The following is a 19,412-nucleotide window of genomic DNA, read 5'->3' as shown; positions in this document are numbered from 1 at the left end:
CGGTGCCGGGGCGGAGAGCCGGGCAGGGAAGGGAAGATGGCGGCGGCGGAGCGGAGCAGATCCCCGGTTCCTGGGGGGTCCCCAGTGCCGGCCTGTATGTTTGCCCCGGAGCCCGGCTCCCCGGGCGGACGACCTCGAGTGGCGGCGGCCGCCTGTCCCCTCCGCTCAGCTTTCGACGGCGAGGACGGCGAGGCGCTCAACGGCGAGCCCGAGATCGACCTCACCAGTAAGGTAGGCCCGGCGGGGGGGCGGGTGGCGGCGAGCGCCATCACCTCGCCGGGCCCCCGCTGCTCTCCTCTCTGCCGGTCGGCCGTGCGCGGGGGGCTGCCCCCCGAAGCTGACCGCGCGCTCCCCGCACCCCAGGAGAGTGAGAGGCTGGAGCCCGCCTGCCTCCGCCGGGACGGGAGGCTCCCCCGGCCCCAGCATCACCTGGGCGGACGGCAGAGCCAGCGGTGCTGTGTGGAGGCGGCCGGGAGAGGCGCAGTAAAGTTGTCCCGTACCCCGGCCGGGACGGGAGGGTGCTGGCAGGCCGCTCCGCCTTGCCCCTTCCCCGCCTTGCCCCTTCCTCGGCTGCGCGGGGAGAACGCCAGCCCGCTGCCGGTGTAGCATCCTCAGGAAACGCAGGGTTTGGAGCTGTCAGGTGCTGCAACGTCCCGCTGACGTTTGCCTTCCGCGCTGGGTCTCTGTAGTTATCTCTGCTGCCACTTGTACGAGTTCCTGGGACTTTCTCCACAATCTTAAAAGGAGGTCAGAGCTTGTCACTTTTGAGCACAGGAACCCAGTGACAAGGGTGCCTTGCTCTTGCAAACAGGGTTAAGTCAACGCAGAAAAGGCTTGTTCACCTTGTGCAGCTCCTTTCTAGGATCCCAGTGACAAAACTGTGGCGGTCTTATTTCTGTCAAAACCAGTTCTCACTTCCATCCTGCAGGAAGGTACATTGTAGTAATATGTGTGTGCCAGAGCCTGCCACAGACTATATTAGCTGCCTTCTGTCACTGTCTTCTATTTTTTTTCCTAACTGGCGATCTCTTTAAGTGTATACCTTTTGCTGCCACGGGTTTGGTGTACTTTGGTGCTGCCTCCCACTTCCTGAAAACTTCATTTGGTAATTATGTGATCCAGAAGTCAGCATAGCTAGTGTTTCCTCCTAGTTTTCTGTCATCCCTCCTCTTCATACTTCTAGGTTAAGTTGTTCCAGAGTCCTAGACTTTCTTGCCCTCTATGCACAAACAAAAGAGGAATTGTGTCTGTGGACGTGGAAACTTTTTTTTTTTAATGGGTATTTTACAATGTGCTACTGTATTAAAAGAAATGTTATGAAGATGTCTTGTAAGATAGTAAAGAACAGAAGTCAAACCTGTAGTATCTATTGATCGTGCCTTAATGAGCTGGACAAGATTTTTGTACAGGATGCCAATATTGATCTGTGCTTTGTCTTGGACGCGACTGCTGTGGAAGAGGGCCAAGGAGGATGCCAAGGACTGCATCACTGATTCTTGACAGCCAGGAACCTGACCAAAACTCTGGCAAAGAGAGAAGAGTGCTTTTCTCTCACAAACTCCCATTTGGAGTCTTCCATTCCTAGAAATCTGCGGGTGCTGTGGAGGTGGTAGGTAAGCATTTTTTCCGCCTTTGTTACAATATATTTTTCCATACAGCATTGGGCACCTACAGGCTTTTCCTTGGACTTTTCATTCATCCCCATCTTGGATGAGAGCTAAAACTGCTCCATCTTTCCAAGTTGACCTCCTATTGTGTCCTTGAAACAGCAGTCCCATATGGTGAGAATGCAGTAGGTAACCTGTGCCTCCCTGACCGTGCCCCACCCCCAATCTTTTCTGTCCTCCCACTTGAACTGTTACGCTCCAATCCCTACTTAAAATTGGGACTTCCACTACAACCAGTTTGTTTGATAGTTGTTAGTTCTGTCCTGGTCCTTCTGACCCACCACCCTGGCTGTGTTAATACTTTTCTCCGGGTCCTTTCCCTGTGCATAAGGTGAGCTCTTTTTAGAGAGGAACACTTTGGGATTCTGTTATCAAGTGCACCTCGTCAGCTGATCAGGGAAACAGTTCCATTCATCAGCACAAATTCATTATCATGTTGATCTTAATGGGTGTTTGTTTTCCCTTCAGTGCCAGCACACTGCAGCAGTAATCAACTTTCAGGTCAAAAACCATAGCACACAAGGCTATTAGTGAAGCTGATACTTATATTAGATCTACATTCACAACAGAACATAATAGCATCTGAACAATGTATATCTACAGGGCATAAAAAACAAAATATGACATTACAGAAGGTACCTTCCACCCAGCTTCTCAATGGCTGGTGGTGGCTTTCCAGCCATGCAAAATGTCATCTCTACAACAGCACTACATACTACATAGTATTTGGTTTGCCCTAATACCTATAGTTGGTCTGCCTCATGGAGGCAGGTAAAGGCACCTCTCCCCAGAGACTGGGAAGGGACTTGAGTGATGGCATTTCAAACTTGTGAGATATGTTTCCCTCTGCTGTCTTAAGAATAAAACAATAACTGGTTGTTACTTTTTTGTCCTATAGGAAACCTGAGGTTGCTAGACCTGCATGGCTCCTCCTGATAACTGCTCAGTGCCTGACAAAGTGAAAAGAACCAAAGTGAACATTTTTGACTTTGTGAAAACCTCTTAAAAAGATGCATTCATCGTGCAGGCATGGAGGGGTTGCTCAAAGGTGAAAAGCAAAAAAAGCAGAGGAGCCAAAATAGAGGGCTTCCCTTCAACCAAGGAGATGGCAGAGAACAGGTTCTCTCCATTCAGGAAGCTAAAGAGATCTTCAAAACAGCACGTCAAGTCTTGCAGTGATCCAGGAAACTGCACAACTGGCTGGGACTGCGATATCAGAAATAGTTGTCAGAAACGCTGAGTGGCATTGGAAAGTGTGATCCGTGAAATCTGCTATTTTATCTACAGATACTTCTCTTGATGTCCTACTGTGTCATATGATCTGTAAGCTACATCAGTCCTGGAGTAAACTTTGGAGGCAGTCTGCCACTGGAACACCCTTCAGGAGCACCTTTGCATGGCAGTGAAAGTAGCGGTGTGGGGGAGCAGTGTTGTGAACTGATGTGAGTGAGCCTGTGCTGTTTGAGGCCCCCAGACCTCCTGCCTGGCAACATGAGGAAAGCTTTCAACAAGCTCCTGAGTGCCTTGGTGCTTGTTACAACACCCTGCCTGCTCACGCTTCTGAAGTACTTGTACTCAGAAAAACAAAGCTGGTGAGGAGGCTTGAAGAAGTTGGGTGAAGGTGGTGTGCCTGGCACTGGTGGACCCTGCTATTTTATTGATTTTTGTGTGTGTTACAGCCTGTTTAATGGATCTTCCCAAGTCCCTGGCTCGTGCTAGTGCACTGGCATAGAGATTGAGCTTGTCTGCTTTGCATCCAGGAATTCCTGAAAGTACTTGCAGGGCAAAATGAGCCCTACACATCAAAACATAGCCTTCCATTCCTGCCTGGATTGAGCCTTGCAACAGTTGCTGATTTTGCTCTCAATGCATTTACACCCGGTGGTTTCCCTCAAGAAGAAAGCGAAACTGAAAGGAAAACAACTGAAAATAAAACTAATAAAAGCAACACTCATTATTTTATAGCATGAAATAGAAAGACTGTGACCTTGCAGAGTGCCTTGGTACCCTTTGCAGACTATGCCAAGTAGTTAAAAGGCTTAGGTAGGGCGTGTGTCCAAAAGGGGCACGTGAAGGTGATTGTATCTCTTGTAGCTGTCTGCCTCTTGCAGACACATCCCTGCTCTCTGGGACTCTTAACATCTGTGGAAAAAGTTGCTTTGGCAGCCTTAAACCTTCTAACCAGCACCTGCTGTCTGTGCTTCAGTGTCCCAGCGTGCATCACTATGGTTTTGAAAGCTGCTTAAACGTTATTTGTGGGGGGGTTGGGTTCCTTTACATTCTAGATTTCTAAAATAGGGCTTCATCAAGTGTGTAATAGTGGTAGTAATAGTAGTGGTAAAGGTAATTTCTCCTTGAAAACACATTGTGTTAAGTGTGCTATGCAAGTAAGGCTGTGTTAGAGAATGTTTTAGGCAAACATCTAATTTAGCACAGCTTTCAGTCTCAGTGCATAGTGAAGTGCTTCTTTCTGGGTGTGATTTTGGGGTGTGTACGTAGGGACAGCTGTGGATGTCACTGAGTGTTGGCACAGATGTGCCTACCCGTAGGGCTCTTGGTGGGTGTCAGCCTTTAATAACTGTTACTAGAAGTGCCTTTTTCACAGAAATATGTATCTCAATTGCTACAGCTATCAGGCTACTGTACTGGGATGCTCAGCCACCAACAGATTGATAGCCATGGAGGCAGCCAGAGAGCAGGTACAGTGGCTGATGGAGGTTTCCTTGGTCTGTCACTGCCATGCCACCATTGTGGCTGCTCTGTGCAAGTGTCCTCAGCTGTACTGTGTGAGCAGTGCAGGTTTCTGCCAGAAATGGTGCTAGACCATTCTAGGAAAAATCATTCCTGAAGCACTCTCTTGTCCTCATTTTCTGCTTTGTTTCTGTTTTATTTTTTCATGCTCTTGCTGTTTGTTCAGGGAAGGACAAAGGAAATTTGATTTTTGCAATAGCTGCAGTCAAAGTTTCTTAGTAGCACAGCTGCTGGCTTACAAAACTGCAACTCTCCACTGCTGAAACCTCCAAATCTGCTTACACAAATTGCTTTGCATGTCTGCCCCTCAGCACTGTAAAGTACCTACAATTTGAAAATAATGCTTATTTGTGTTCTCATCTTTCCTTCTGCCCCCTCAGAAAACAGAAGGGGACATCAGCTATGTGAAAGACTTAGGTGATGCTCTGGAGTTTGGTGCCCAGGTGTTCTCTGCAGTGAGGTCTGGTTGGCTTTTTCTGACTGTCCAGTGGTGTTTCAGGGGAGCAGCAGAACTCTTTGCAGCAGAGACTGTGGAGTACCCAGCTAAGGAATTTCTGTGGGGAAAATATCTGCTCCCCTTTCTGTTTTCTTTGAATGAAAACATATTGAAGTGTTCACTTAAATGTGTCTTTTAAACATTGGTTACATCAAAATGAGATGCTTGGTATTCTTACTTGCTTTGAAGTGTATTTTCCTGCATAAATGAACCCTGAGTTCAAACAACCTTGTGTGGTGTCATAAGGAAATAGCTGTCAGCAAAACTGGTTTAAAAAACAAAACAAAACCACCACAAAGCGGTCCTGGGAAAAGAGTCCTTCTCTTTCAATGAAGCACATGGATTGATTGTGCTTGTAACTGAGATTGGTTTTGAAATTGTTTGCCTGACATCTGCAAATGGATATTCAATCTTTTTTTTCCAGCTGGTGATGGTGAGTCCAACGTCAGAGCAATATGACAGTTTGCTCCAGCAGATGTCAGAGAGGATTGATGAGGGATGTGGGGAGACCATCTATGTTATTGGACAAGGATCAGGTGAGTATAGCTTCCCCAGCAAAACTACAAAAAATTACTAAAATTATAATAAAAATGTGGTTCATCCAACTAGACTGCTGCTGAAGGTTTCCAGAAAAACTTAAAAATGTTTGTAAAATATAGCAGAATATTCTTTTACTTTATTCCTACCAACAGCTGTCTCATGTAGTGGAGCTAAACAATTTTATTTTTTTTAATCAAATAATGCAAATTCTTTTTTGGAAATAAGGCATATCTTGTCTGGGCACACCAGGAAAAGACAAAGAATCTAAAATTATAGTAACAGCTTTAGTACAGATGTCCTTGATGTCTATGAAAGGTCTTGTTCTGTCTGATTTTGTTCACTGCTCTGTTGGAAATAACATATTTTTACCCCACAGGAATGTATTATAGATACTTCAGATAGCCAAAATATATGCTGCTGACTTTCTGTATTAGTATGTATCTGCTATGGGGGGAAAGGTTTTCCTTTGCTCAGCATGAGACCTTTATTGTCACATTAATTTGTGTGTGACTGCAGTCATTTGCCTTTGCAGATTTTAGCAGTTAGCATGGATTACATTTTTGTTCTTTTTGACAATTTGAGTATTTGCATCTGATTCTGGTAAAATAATACTGAGCATGCCCTTGCTTTGAATATAAAATAATTGTCTATGGTTATCATAAGGCGAAAGGTGTTTGAAGCATACTGGATATCTACTAAATATGAAATTGTCATGATCAGACATTTGCTGTGTTTGAGAAAGAAGATAAAACCCTGCCAGGGCTGGCTGAAATAATGAAGGGAGGGAGCTGTGTAACCTCAGAACTGTGTGCTCTTTGGGTTTTCTTGGAGGTTTGTGAAGCAGCCAACATAGAGGAGAAGCCAGAAGTAGATGACAAGTGTTCATGCAGCCAGTATCACAGGGATTACACTCTTGCCTCCAAACAAGCTTCCCACATGTAGTCTGTATCCTTGGTGTTCGGGGTGAGCACATCTGCAGTGGAGATCTAGCTAGTCAGGCTAGTACCTGCTTTCTCTTCTAGGATACCTTGTGAAAATGTTAACTGGTGGTTGTTGCAATGATTTACTTAGAAGTAGGCATTTGTTTCTTAAAATATGAGGTTAAACTTCTAACTTCGTTTTGGCTTGCAGCATAGTTGAGGAAGATGGGGATATTTTCAACAGAGAAAGGATCTCAATATCCCTGCAACTGTCGCTCCTTCTCATTCCCTTTCAGCATCTGTGATTTTGATCATCCCTAATACCCAGCACAGCTGACTGAGAAGCAATTGAAGACTGCCACAGGAAGATTATTAGTTCACCAGTAGTGACCTTTCCCTTTCTCCCTTGGGTCTTGCCCTCTCCTGTCCCCTGCTTCTCGTTCCCCTCCTATAACCCAAGGCTTGTTTTAGTTTTCCTCAGTCTCAGCCAGCTGATGAGGAAGGTTGGAAATTGCCCAGTAACTCTGCTAGTTTTAGAGCTGGGCAGTAATTAAAATGCTGATAAGTTCATGCAAACTGCAGTTCCTACTTACCAGCTGATGAGTCAGCCATGCATATGAACATGTACACATGGCAATAACTTTGGTCATCTGGGTGCAGTGTGGCTCTCCACCTTTGTTTGTTGTTCTTTGAGCATTTTTTACCCACAGCAGAGATTCTGGGGTCAAATCTGTGTACCTTCACAGCACCTGGATTGGGAAAGAGACAGTGGTGGCCTTGACCCTGTCTAGATAGTTACCACTGGCATGCTCTGGCTCAGCTGCTTAGAAGAAGTAGTGCCTCCTTGTTTTTTTCTGGTCTCATGTGCTGTCAGCATTTCTTTCAAGTGCTAGGATGAAGGCAGTGAAACATGCCAAAAACATTCTTTTAACTGGAGGACATGGGGTCTAAGGAAATTGCTATGCAGGTCAGACTTGCAGAAAATGTGTATTTGGGGTGTGGTTTTGTAAAATAAGCTGATTGTTTACAATGGTCCCACCTTTACTGGCTAATTGTGGTGATGCTTCACTCAGAGCTTTTCTAGTATCTTTCAAGACTTCAGAGTGAAGACCATCCCTTTTTATTTTGGGCCAAGGGTGTTTATTCTGTGTACATGGCTGGCATCTGAAGTGCACATATAAATCCTGATGAGTGTGAAGATCCCAGGCAGGATGACATTGCTGCTGCCTGTTGCAAGGTGGTGCTCACTGACTGCCCTTTGTCTCCTCAACACCACACCAGATGGGACTGAGTACGGGCTGAGTGAGGCAGACATGGAGGCGTCCTATGCCACGTTGAAGAGCATGGCAGAGCAGATCGAGGCAGACGTGATCCTCCTGAGGGAGCACCAGGAGGCCGGGGGCAAGGTGCGCGACTACCTCGTTCGGAAACGTGTGGGTGACAACGACTTCCTGGAGGTCAGGTGAGGAGCCGGGTGGAGACAGGGTTAGTCAGCAGCTCAGCTGCATTTTTACCGTGTGAGCAGTGCGTGCTGCTGAGCCAGCAACGCCGCTTCGAGTCTGGGTGTTGGAGCTACCCAACAAAGGGACTCGAGCTTCATCACTCCTTGCTGATGAAATTGCCTTTTGGTTGTTGTTGCTGTCTTTTTGGTGAGCAAACTGTTGGTGGAAATTTGCCTGTGTTCAGCAGAGGGCTGTTGCTCTCGGTGACAGCCTCACAGTTGGGGGCATCTTTTGTATGCTGGGTTGCCAGAGGGGAGTCACATGTGCACGTGTGGCTGCATGTATGTGTATATATGCACGCTGCTGGAACACAATACTTTTGACAAAGGATCCAGTTCTGTTCCAAGACTGTGATGATCCAAATCACCTTTTAATGGACATGTATTAGCTTATATAACATGACTTGAGAGTCTGCCCAGACCTGGATCGAGAGGATTTCCAACATTTGCCAACAGCCATAACAGCCACATTGATCAGAGTCATAGAAGGAGCTTGCTGTAGGACATGGCTTTCTCGTAAAATATTTCAGGTTTTTTTTAGTTTATCCTTTTCTGGGTACAATGATTTTAATTTTTGTGCGCTACTTAGTGCTTGGTGCTGTTGCAAAATGAGAAATGTGAGAAAGGCAGAGGTGTTCTAGACCAAGTTGGGATTTAGTCTTCCTTTTGAGTTGCCACAGTGTTTATGTTGGATTGCAAAGACAAGGAGTTGGAATAGAGATGCTCTGTGTGGCATTAAACAACATCACGTTCAGTTGACTGTGTCCTGGACACCAGTGACATGTTTCCACAGTCTTCCACATCCCAGTCCCCAGAGTCTGGGATCTTCACTTTTAGTTAATAACAGTAAAAGAATCTCTGCTCTGCTTGTGAAGCTCTAACATTTTTTAATCTCTGTTTGAAGGATAGAGAGCAAAATCCAGTTATTTGCAGGAGCAGTGATGTTTGGAGTTTTTTGATCACTTGTTAATTTCTTCAGGTACCATGTTTTACAGGGCTCGTTTTTCCTTTCCCCTGCAGGGTAGCAGTGGTTGGCAATGTGGATGCAGGGAAGAGCACCTTGCTGGGTGTCTTGACTCACGGCGAGTTAGACAATGGCCGGGGCTTTGCTCGGCAAAAGCTCTTCCGCCACAAGCACGAGATTGAGTCAGGCCGCACCAGCAGCGTGGGCAATGACATTCTGGGCTTTGACAGCGAGGGCAACGTGGTGAACAAACCCGACAGCCATGGTGGCAGCTTGGAATGGACAAAGATCTGTGAGAAATCCACCAAGGTCATTACTTTCATTGACCTGGCTGGTCACGAAAAATACCTGAAAACCACCGTCTTTGGCATGACCGGACACTTGCCTGACTTCTGCATGCTAATGGTAGGTAGCAAGAAAGATGGACCATAGCAGCTGGAGTGGGGCTGTTCACAGCTTTGACAGCCTCAACTTCTTTCCTGTTGCAAAGTGCCTGTTGGAGGGAAGCAGCATCTCACAGTGCAGGAGAGCAGAAGCCTCTGTGGCTATCTCTCCTATACTGTGAGGCCCAGGACTGTCAGTCCCAGACAGGCCCAACGTTTATGATTCTTGAAAATGGAAAGATTTCTAATTTTAGAAAACCTTGTTAAAACCGGGGAGGAATGTTTCAGTCCTCTGCCAGTGTCCACAAACATCTGAGATGAGCTAGATCTGGTCATATGGCCCCAGTGGCACATCCTAACAACCTCATCACAGTCTACTGCATGTCTGACACAAGGCCTTCTCTGTAATCCAGTTTACTGCAGAAGGAACATTGACATTCCTGTATTTTATATCCCTGGTATAGGTTGGGAGTAATGCTGGGATTGTTGGAATGACCAAGGAGCACTTAGGCCTGGCGCTTGCACTTAACGTTCCTGTCTTTGTTGTGGTGACCAAGATTGACATGTGCCCTGCCAACATCCTGCAAGGTGAGTCTTACAGACTCTCTCCAGGGCTGTTTCTTACCTCTGTGTGTGTTGCTGTCCTTTGCTTGCATTCAGGAATTACTGCTGGAAGAAAACTGCTTAATCTGGTTCTGACTGCACCCTAAACACCTTCCAGAAATCCATCCTTTTCATTTGCTCATTTTGCAGGTGGTTGACTTATACTCACCATGTCAAAATTACCCGTGCTGGGGACCCAACTGAGCAGCCCAAAAGTGTTTGCTACAAGGTTTTGCTTAACTGAGCTCTAAGAAGAGCAGCATATAGTTGGGGTTTGGGCTTTTCTTTCTCTTTGGGTATTTAAACCTGGAGGAAAAGTCTGGAAGTTCTCTTGAAAGCTGCTTTCCTCCCTGCTCACAGTTTGAGTGTGATCTTAAGCTGTGATTGGACTTGATCTTCTGCTGCTGTTAGTGAAGGGGCAGCTGCTTGTTACCTCCTGCTCACCTGGGCACCTCTCAAGTATGCTGGCATAACTACAGCAGCTCCTTCCTCTTCTCTGAACTACCAACCAACACTTAATAAATCACAGTTTAAAGTAGCTACATTATATAGGCTATGGTAGCAGGGCGGGAGGGCAGGACTAGACACAAGCAGGGACGGCAGTAAAGTAACATGGGCTAGTGATTTTTTTCTCAGAAGAGTTAAAGCAGCACTTCTAATCCTCACTGTGTCCCATTAACCCATGCATGATGTTTCTTCAGGCTGTGACCTATTCTCACTTTTAAAATTCTTTCTAAGCATTTCTCATGCCTGCAGAAATATGCTGTGGTTCATTGGAGCAATGGGTTTTCTTGATAATCAGTTCTAAGAATGAGGGAAGTGAATGCTTCCAGTACTGTCTGTAGTTCAGTTCATTACTATAAAAATCCTAACTATGTTTCAGGCAAATAGATGCATCAGAAAGATAATCTATATATCTCTATACTAGATCTTTGGCAAATAAATGTAAGGCCTGACCATAAGATAATAACTAGGAGAACCTTTGGCTCAGCGTGAGGAGAGAAGAGCTGCTCCTGGGGGAAGCTAATCCTGTGACATGCTCTGTTTAAAGTAAATAGACGCAAGATTTGACTCAAGTATATCTCTGAAGAGCAGATGGCCTGATTAGATGTTTGTGTTTCTGTATCCAAAACATTACTTTCCCATAGGCAATCGTTTGTTTACAAAAACCTGTCTAATTAGATGACTACTGTAGAACATAAATTATTTGCTCTTTTAAGCCCTTAGTACCCTTTTCTGGTTTTTTCTTTATTTGTTGTCAGGCACTTTGTAGGAGGTTGATGTTAGTGCATCAGGTAATGCTCCTGGTGGCTGCTGGATCTGAGGCTTAGAAAATAAGTTAAAAAGAGGCAAAAGCTGAAAATTGGAAGCCATAAAATTTGTCCCAAAACACTGATTTCTGAATATAGTCCGCCCACATTGTCCTAGTGTATGATGATAGTCTTTACCTCTTTCACACTTCTCCAGCTTCCTATGGCAAGTTGACTGCCAGGGGCAATGTATTGATGTTTGCTTGGCCAAAAGTGATTTTCAATTCGCATATTCTCAAATATTTCTGTCATTGAGTCCTGATTTTCAATTCACTATGAAAAATCCATTCTAGAAAGAGGAAATACCTTGTAACTTGCTTAAAGCTACTAATAGCTGTAAAATGTCTACTTCACAGCATTGCAAACTTGTCTGTCTGTTCATGTATGGCATCGCTTGGCAGCAGGCTAGCTGGCATGAAATGGAAGGTGGAATGGTTCCTAAGTCCTACCTGGGCTGCAGCAAGCTCACTGTCTCACCTTTAGCTATCTTCTCCTGTCTTATCTGTGGCCACAGCACCCGTCTCCCTTCAGGAAGAGACCCCACAAAAGTGATTTGTAAAGGTGGGAGATGCTGCCCTAACAATATTCATTTCACCCTTTAAGAAACCCTGAAGCTGTTACAGCGACTGCTGAAGTCCCCAGGGTGCAGGAAGATTCCCGTGCTGGTTCAGAGCAAGGATGATGTCATTGTAACAGCCTCCAACTTCAGCTCAGAGAGGTAACGGGAGTAGAGGAGAATAATTTTTCTTTCATGTGGAGACTGGGTGAGGAGATTCAGAGTCCCATTGTCTAGATGTGTGAAGGTTGCATCTGCCATGTGGTGTGTTAGTTCCATAAGAGTGTGTTGATTTTGGTCTGCCTGTGTTCCTCTCTCTGAGGCAGAAATGAGAGGCTGCTTCTGGGCAGTCTGCAGAAGACAACAGGGCGTTCAGCTTCCATTCAGTCTTTCCTTCAGTACCTTACACCTTTTCCCAAATGTCATTGGAAGGCAGAGGCAGTGTTGCAGGTTTACAAACATGGGGTGTTGTGCATCTGACTGCGTGCCAGGCTCTCCCTTCCTAACACTGGATATTGAATTAGTCCCAAGATTTTGGATGTCTCTCTACATATGGAAAGCCAAGTAGGAAGATGAACTAACTGCATTTTCATCAATTTTCCTTTACAGGATGTGCCCAATTTTCCAGATTTCAAATGTTACTGGGGAGAATCTAGATTTGCTGAAGATGTTTCTTAATCTCTTGTCTCCACGGACCAGTTACAGGGAAGAAGAGCCAGCAGAATTCCAGATAGATGATACTTACTCTGTCCCGGTAAGAGGCCTGGTATTTGGAAGCATATTCTGTTCCCTCTTTTAGGCTGAAGGAGGTATCTTCTCTAGAGAGGAGAGTTCTAGAGCTCTTCTGCTGGCCTAGTAGAGTAACCACAATTACTGTTTTTTCTTTTTTGACATAGGGTGTAGGAACAGTTGTCTCTGGGACAACACTGAGAGGCCTAATCAAGCTAAATGACACCCTGCTTCTGGGGCCAGATCCCCTTGGCAACTTCCTCCCTATTGCTGTCAAGTCCATCCACCGCAAGAGGATGCCTGTCAAGGAGGTGCGGGGAGGCCAGACTGCCTCCTTTGCCTTGAAGAAGGTGAGATGATATCCTCTAGACCCCCAGAACAGGAACTGCCCTCTTAATTTTTGAGCGTTCTAGGAGTTCAGTAAAGCTGCTCCTACAAACATCAGCTGCCTCATATTGCAGTTCAGTGGAATCCCATACAACCTCTGTGGTTACACATTCTGGTTTTTCTTCCTAGAAGCTGCCAGGGATAGCAAAGCCACTAGATAATGATGCTGGAGATATCTAAGAAAGTGGAGGCATTGCAAGGAAAGTCTGTTTTTGTGCTGGAACTGCATTACTAGCCTGGACAGCGTATTTACACTACTCCTCTTGGCTTGTAGGAGCAGCTGCATGATTTAGGATTTAAAAATCAGCAAAATTTGATATGACTCCTCTTGCAAAAGGTTTCTGTCAATAGAAACTGCACTGATTTTAAGGGGGTATAGTTTAAGCCACACCATACTTCATGTGTTCAGGCTTATCATGTTATATTATAAGACTTGATGATTTTGGAGAGATCATTTTCTTGGATAATGTGCCACCAGGATGTATGTTTTGCTTTTAAAGGATCAGTGAGGTAAAGATGTCAAGTGTCCAGCATTTCCAGTACTCTAAAGCTTCCTTATAAACTTCAGCTGAATTTGATTTTTGCAACCTTTCTAACATACAGCTATGCAGCTCTTTCTTTGCCTTTTGCTGGGCGTGAGATAGTATCTGTGAAATCCCTTAGGATTCTGCTGGATGCAGTCAGCCAGAGCAGCAGATTTCTTCCCTGGAGAATCATGCTAAGGTGTTTTGTGTCTCTGCTTTTCAGATCAAGCGTTCTTCCATCCGGAAAGGCATGGTAATGGTGTCACCCCGCCTGAATCCACAAGCGTCCTGGGAGTTTGAAGCAGAGATTCTGGTGCTCCATCACCCCACCACCATCAGCCCACGATACCAGGCCATGGGTACGTGTTTCGGTGTTGGTTTGTCTTTGTTTCCTAGTGGTAGCAGTTTGTATCAGATCTAGCCTAAGATAATTTTGCTCCTGAGGTCTCTGCCAACTTGAATATATGCCATAGTTCCTGGTTATGCCTTTCCCAGCATTGTGGAAGAGAGAGGGAAGGGAAGTTTACAGAGTAGAGTGGGTGAGGCTATAAGGTAAAAAGGAGATGTGTGCCCTCAGGTGTACTTGGAGCCTGGCTGTGCTATATCTCTGTGGTGCAAAGATTCTCCACTTTCAAATGGTGATGGAAAGACTCATTTTGAGTCCTGCCCTCTAGCCCAGCTGCTTGGTGTAGGAATTCTGTTGAGGGTGCTTCAGGACAGGCATGATTTGAAGGCAGCTGTTCTAGCCTATGTGCGTGTTCTTTTTGGGGATGGAACAAAGGCAGCTGCGTGACCTGTGCAGTCTTTGCTGTCGGGTGAGGAGCTGCCTCAGATGTGTCTGAAGCTCGTTCCACTAATGGGCCTGGCTGCTGAAAGCCTTTGTGCTTTACATTCACAGTGCACTGTGGCAGCATCCGTCAGACGGCCACGATTCTCAGCATGGACAAGGACTGCCTGCGGACAGGGGACAAGGCCACGGTGCACTTCCGCTTCATCAAAACCCCGGAATATTTACACATAGACCAGCGGCTGGTCTTCCGGGAAGGCCGCACCAAAGCTGTGGGTACCATCACTAAGGTAAAGGCTGCTGAGTCCCACTTGCTTCTGCCGCTAGCTGCGTCCTACACTGAGAAGCCAGCGGGAGAAGCTGGATAGCTCTGGAAAATTGAGGGAAGAGGCTGTGCTTCAAACACAAGCATCAGCCCTGATGTGGGTCGAGGATGACCGATGTGCTTTGTCATGTGGTGGGGTCTTTAGCTGGTGTGCGTGAGGGAGTGTAAAGGGAGGGGCTGAGCCATAGGCTGGTGGTTCTTGAGGCACAGTCTCTTTCTGACATCTTGTAGCTGCTCTGTTTGAGTCACATTGTGGAGGTTAGGGTGTCACCTCTGCCAACTGGCCCTTTCCAAGGGTGGAAGATCAGAAGTCTAGGTTTCTTTGAGCAGCTGCTGCTGTTGCATTCTTCTCCTTATGGTTATTTTTGCAAATCCTCCTGAGGCTTTTTGTTAAAAAGCAGTGTTGAACCTCACCAGATCAGCCTGGCTATTTTAATGCTGAGTTTGGCTTCTCCCTTTGCAATTTGCAGCTACTCCAGACCACCAATAACTCACCAATGAACTCCAAGCCACAGCAGATCAAGATGCAGTCAACAAAGAAGGGAGCTGTTACGAAACGAGAGGATGGTGTTCCTGCCGCTGGGACGGCAGCTGGAGGCCCAGCAGCTGGGGATGAGGCCCCCTCAACAGCTGCAGCACCACTGACACCTACTGCCCTGCAACCATTGGTAAGTGAGGCAAATACCGTGTCTGTCCTAGCTGTTTGTGTCCTGGTTTCACCTGTTGGAGAAAAGGCACTCTAAAGCACAAGTATTACCCCCTCATACCTTGAACTCACCTTGCCACAGAAACAAATAGAAATATAAGTAATCTCGCAGCAGGAATCATAATTCTCTGATGACTGGATGACTCCATGGCTGACCTTCCAGCAGACAGCAGCTCAGGGTACTGGGGCAGTTCAGGTTGGACCTCAGGAAGTGTCTAGTCTAACCTCCTGCTCTGAATAGGATTAGCTGTGAGGTCAGACCAGGTTGCTCAGGGTTTTATCCAGTCATGTCTTAAAAACCTCCCAAGGAGGAAGACTGCACAATCTCCCTTGGCAACCTGTTTCACTACCTTGACCATGTGCACAGTGAAGAAGTGTCTTTGTATACCCAGTAACTGAACCAGTGAAACATCTAACAACCAGTCACAGAATGAGAGGTAGAATATCCCTACACTTGAGAAACTACAACCTAAGTATTAGGCACAGGTCATCTGCTCTGTCAAAAATATATGGATGGCAACATCCAAGAAGAAGGAAAGGCTTTGAATTTCTCCTTAGAGAAATTTATCCAGGTTGTTTTGTTGGTTAGGATTTCTCAGTTCAGCTTGTCTGTGGAGGATACCTAGTTTTTCTGGCCTGAAAAGAATGGAAACTCAATTCTCACTGCAGGCTTTGGGAGGCTACTAATCAGCTTGATTACTGATAGAAGAAAGGCCTTCTCCTTGTAGGGAGGAAGTGAAAGGAAGTGAAAGGTTCAGGAATCGACTCTGTCAAGTGACAGGGTATTCCCCTTCCTAATTCTAGTTGCCATGTTCAAATCTCAACCTCTTCAGCCATCAAAGGGGTTCCTCTGGCAGGGGTTCTTTCCTTCTACGTATGCCTGGGGCATCTCACCACTTGTCCATCTCGTCCTTGTCTTTTTGTAGCATCACTGTGGTTTTAAGTAGTGGTCCCAGCTTGCTCTTTGTTTCATCCCTCCCCCTGAGACTCTGGTTGCTTTTGTTCTTGCTTACATCTTCCTCTCTCTCCTTGCTGCGTCCCCTCAGCCTGCACTGGATGAAGAGCCCCACATCCGTGAGGGCAATAAGGTATTTGGCTACTCTAAAAGAGAAACAGTGGGTTTACTAGGTTGGGAAAAGAGTCAGGTGAGCCTGAGAGCCATGGTAGGGGGTGGGGGGGTTCTCCTTCAATTCTGTACAAAGTCAAGGGAGCCTGAGGCCTTGATTTCCTGTATGCTGAACCCCATGGCACCTGCTGGCTCTCATGGGAGCAAAGCATGTAGAAACTTGGGAAATCAAAGTCTTGGCAGCTTGAAGGGCAAAACTTTGTGGTGCATCTGTCTCTGCTCCTTCTGTTATGGTCTGTGTGTCTCCCTCCTGCCTTATCTCCTTCCTGCAGTGGTAGAAAGCTGATAGTCACAACTGCCCTGCTGCTCTCTGAATGTGTGTGTGATCCATCTGAATTCCTGCTGTGTTGATATCCCAACTGAGAGGTTGCTTTGTACTAAAGTCTGTCTTGTTTTTCAGTCAAAAGTCGGAGGAGGAGGACGTCGACGTGGGGGTCAGCGCCATAAAGTGAAATCTCAGGGAGCCTGTGTGACTCCTGCCAGTGGCTGCTGAATTTCTTATTCCTCCTCTCCCTGAGGAATTCCTCCCCTTCCCTTCATTTCTTATCCAAAAGATCCAGAGCAGCGTAAACCAAAACCCATCCCAGCTGATTGGCTGCAAGAAGAATCGTCCCTCCTCCCTGCAGGAAGCAATGGAGAGGAGCATAATTTATAAGCTAATGAAGGTGATAAGACAGAGAACTGAGTAACTGACACCTTCCTCCTCCCCCTGTCGACACATTTTTGTACATCATGGGCTTAGTTTTTATTCTTATTAGTTTTTATTATATTTTGTGTGCATGAAGATGAGAGGGGAGTTTGGATAGAGCTGCAAAGAGCCAGTTAGTTGCCTCCCTCCTCCCTCACCCCTTTCTGTCCACAGGACTTGCTGCTCTCCCCTATTTGCTGTCTCAGATCCAGGGGTTATCAGATGCCTGAAATTTCAGACTTGCAAAGGTTAAAACAGGTTGTTTAGGATGGCTCCATGGAGCATTGTTTCATCACCACTGTGGCCTTGTGCCAAATATGTTTTGGATTCCCTCCCTCTTAAACTATTTCTAAGTGGATTTAATCTAATGTTGTAATGACTGAAGTTTGAAGGAGATGGTGAGAAAATTCCTTAGTTTGAGATCTAAAAGGGAAACAAATTGGAAAGCAGTTGTTAAGTTCAGGGATCCTCAAATAATGTTGAAAGCACTTAAAATATTAACTAGTGACAGAGTTAAATGGGCAGACATTTACCCACCCCATTCCCCTTCCCATTGTGCTGCTTTTCCTAGTGTTTGTTCAGTGCACATTGGAGCAAATCTAACCTGCCTCTCAAGGCTGCAGCAGCTCCACTGACAGTATTAAGAACAGTGCAGAGCACTCAGTCCGTCCCTTGAGCCAGAGAAAACCTTCTCACCTCGACGGACAGAGGTCACAGGTGGCAAGATACCTTTGGAACAGAGACACCAGGCTAACATGACCTCCCCTTGATTTTGTTTACTCCAAGATTTCCAAAACCTTTTTGGAACTCACTGGCCAAACTGTGCCACGGCAGAGGTAGGATTTATCTTCTCCCCTCTTGGCCAAAGAGGGCAGTGACAAATTTGGTACCAAATTTGTAGAAATGCTTTCATGGTTGGAAGTATGCTGAAATTTTTCTGACTTTCATTGAACTTTTTTTAAGATTTTATTGTTCTTAATGAGAAATTCTGGCTTCTCCAAGAAGGCCCTTGCAAGGACAGTTTACAAATGACTGTTGGAATGGTTTTTTTAACCATATAATGAGTTTTTCAAGTGATTGATCCCTGCTTATTTTGATCTCTTTTCTTCTAACCCTGCCTTCTTGCTTGGCTCTGGTGAGGACAGAAATTATCCTCTGCCAGCTTGTGGTGAGCTCTGGGAGTGTGGTAGCATTTTGAGGAGGAGGTGGCATCCTCAGTAAATCATGGCTCTCCCCAGCAGGCGCGGTCAGGCTCGGTTTCTCTGAGGGCTTCCTCCTCCAATGAAGGACTTTTATTTTAATTAGAGAGAGACTGCAAAGTTTCTGTCCCTCCTTAGCGGGTTGTTCCTGTTCCTCGCTCTGTGTCACCTGTGTGGAGTTCATTCCAGTTCACCTTGTGACTCGGGGTAGGCTTCCAGGCCGGCTGAGTGGCAGAGCGCATCTCCCGCTGCCAACACCAGCACTCCAAGAGCATTAAGCGGCACGGGAGAGGTGAGAAAGGTGGTTTGGAGACGTTTGGAGATGAGGGTCCTTTGCCTTAGAGACTGCAGTGGGTGACAGGGGAGGTCAGACAGTCCTTTTCCAAGCTATGTGCCTAAATACCAGCACTCTCCTGGCGAGGGAGGAACTATAGGCGGCTACAACACTAATAGCACCCGCATTGTGAGGGGGTGTGAGGTGTGGCTAAAACAGGGCACAAGGGCCTGGCTTGTTTGTCTTCTGGCCCTGTAGCAGCAGCAAACTGCATCTGATTTTACTGCCCTCTGCTTCTGAGGGGAGCAGGGAGCTCCAGGCGGTTTTCTCTTTCTCCATTCCTTGTGCTCCAAATGAAGGAGACTGCCGAGAATGAAAGAAAGTTCACGTGTTTGTGCAAAGGAGGTGGTGTGATCTCTCTTTTGTGACCAGCATTTACAGATCACTCAGGCCGGTGTGATCTATAAAATAAATTTTAAAAAAGTTTGTTCCAAGTAAAAGTGTGTCTTCTCGAGTTTTGTCACTCTGGAAAACCAGGCTGCAATCCAGGGGAAGCAGGTGTGCCTGGCACCAGGTTCCTTTGCTGGCTACAAGAGGAGGCTGTGCTCGTAGTGAGGGCAGGGCAGAGCATGGCACGGCACAGGAGAGCTGCTGCTGCGCCTCTGCACAGCCCTGACAGCTTTTACTCTGGCAAAATGAAGTGCACCTAGCTGCCAGAGTGGTAAAATGAGAACATGGGCGTGGTGGGAGCTGTGCTGAGTGAGATGTGTGCGAGTGGGTGTGAAGAGCAGCTCCAGCAAAGCACCTGGGGCCAGCCCCACGAAAGAAACTCTGTCAGCGGTGCAGCATTAGCACAGCACTTGCAGTGCCTTTGAACTGTGCTCCCTGGGACATGCACCTCCCCTGTTTCTGCAAAGACACTGGGACTCTCCTGGGTTTGCAAGGAGCCTTTTTCTGCCTCCTCAGTTGCTCTCAG

General features: G+C 46.4%; 1 protein-coding gene across 3 annotated transcripts; it reads left to right on the top strand.

Moving 5' to 3' along the window:
* Window positions 1–11: 11 nt before the first annotated feature.
* On the top strand, window positions 12–18,936 carry GTPBP1 (GTP binding protein 1). Of its 3 annotated transcripts, XM_033059282.2 has the most exons (14): window positions 156–231; window positions 1,459–1,613; window positions 2,566–3,710; window positions 5,339–5,450; window positions 7,656–7,836; window positions 8,896–9,244; window positions 9,687–9,810; window positions 11,739–11,853; window positions 12,301–12,445; window positions 12,588–12,770; window positions 13,555–13,690; window positions 14,230–14,408; window positions 14,914–15,111; window positions 16,196–16,645. In XM_033059282.2, exons 4-14 carry the CDS (start codon window positions 5,345–5,347, stop codon window positions 16,559–16,561), a joined length of 2,082 nt encoding a protein of 693 aa, XP_032915173.1. In that variant the 5' UTR covers window positions 156–231; window positions 1,459–1,613; window positions 2,566–3,710; window positions 5,339–5,344; the 3' UTR covers window positions 16,562–16,645. The 3 variants fall into 3 exon arrangements, with proteins under 3 accessions (XP_032915174.1, XP_032915175.1, XP_032915173.1); XM_033059283.1 differs by lacking the exons at window positions 1,459–1,613; window positions 2,566–3,710 and adding an exon at window positions 16,676–18,936 and having other exon boundaries at window positions 12–231; window positions 16,196–16,237; XM_033059284.1 differs by lacking the exons at window positions 1,459–1,613; window positions 2,566–3,710; window positions 16,196–16,645 and adding an exon at window positions 16,676–18,936 and having other exon boundaries at window positions 12–231.
* Window positions 18,937–19,412: the final 476 nt, after the last annotated feature.

This window comes from Catharus ustulatus, chromosome 4 (genome assembly GCF_009819885.2).
Source record: "Catharus ustulatus isolate bCatUst1 chromosome 4, bCatUst1.pri.v2, whole genome shotgun sequence".
NCBI lineage: Eukaryota > Metazoa > Chordata > Aves > Passeriformes > Turdidae > Catharus > Catharus ustulatus.
This window is presented reverse-complemented; position numbering and strand designations above follow the sequence as displayed.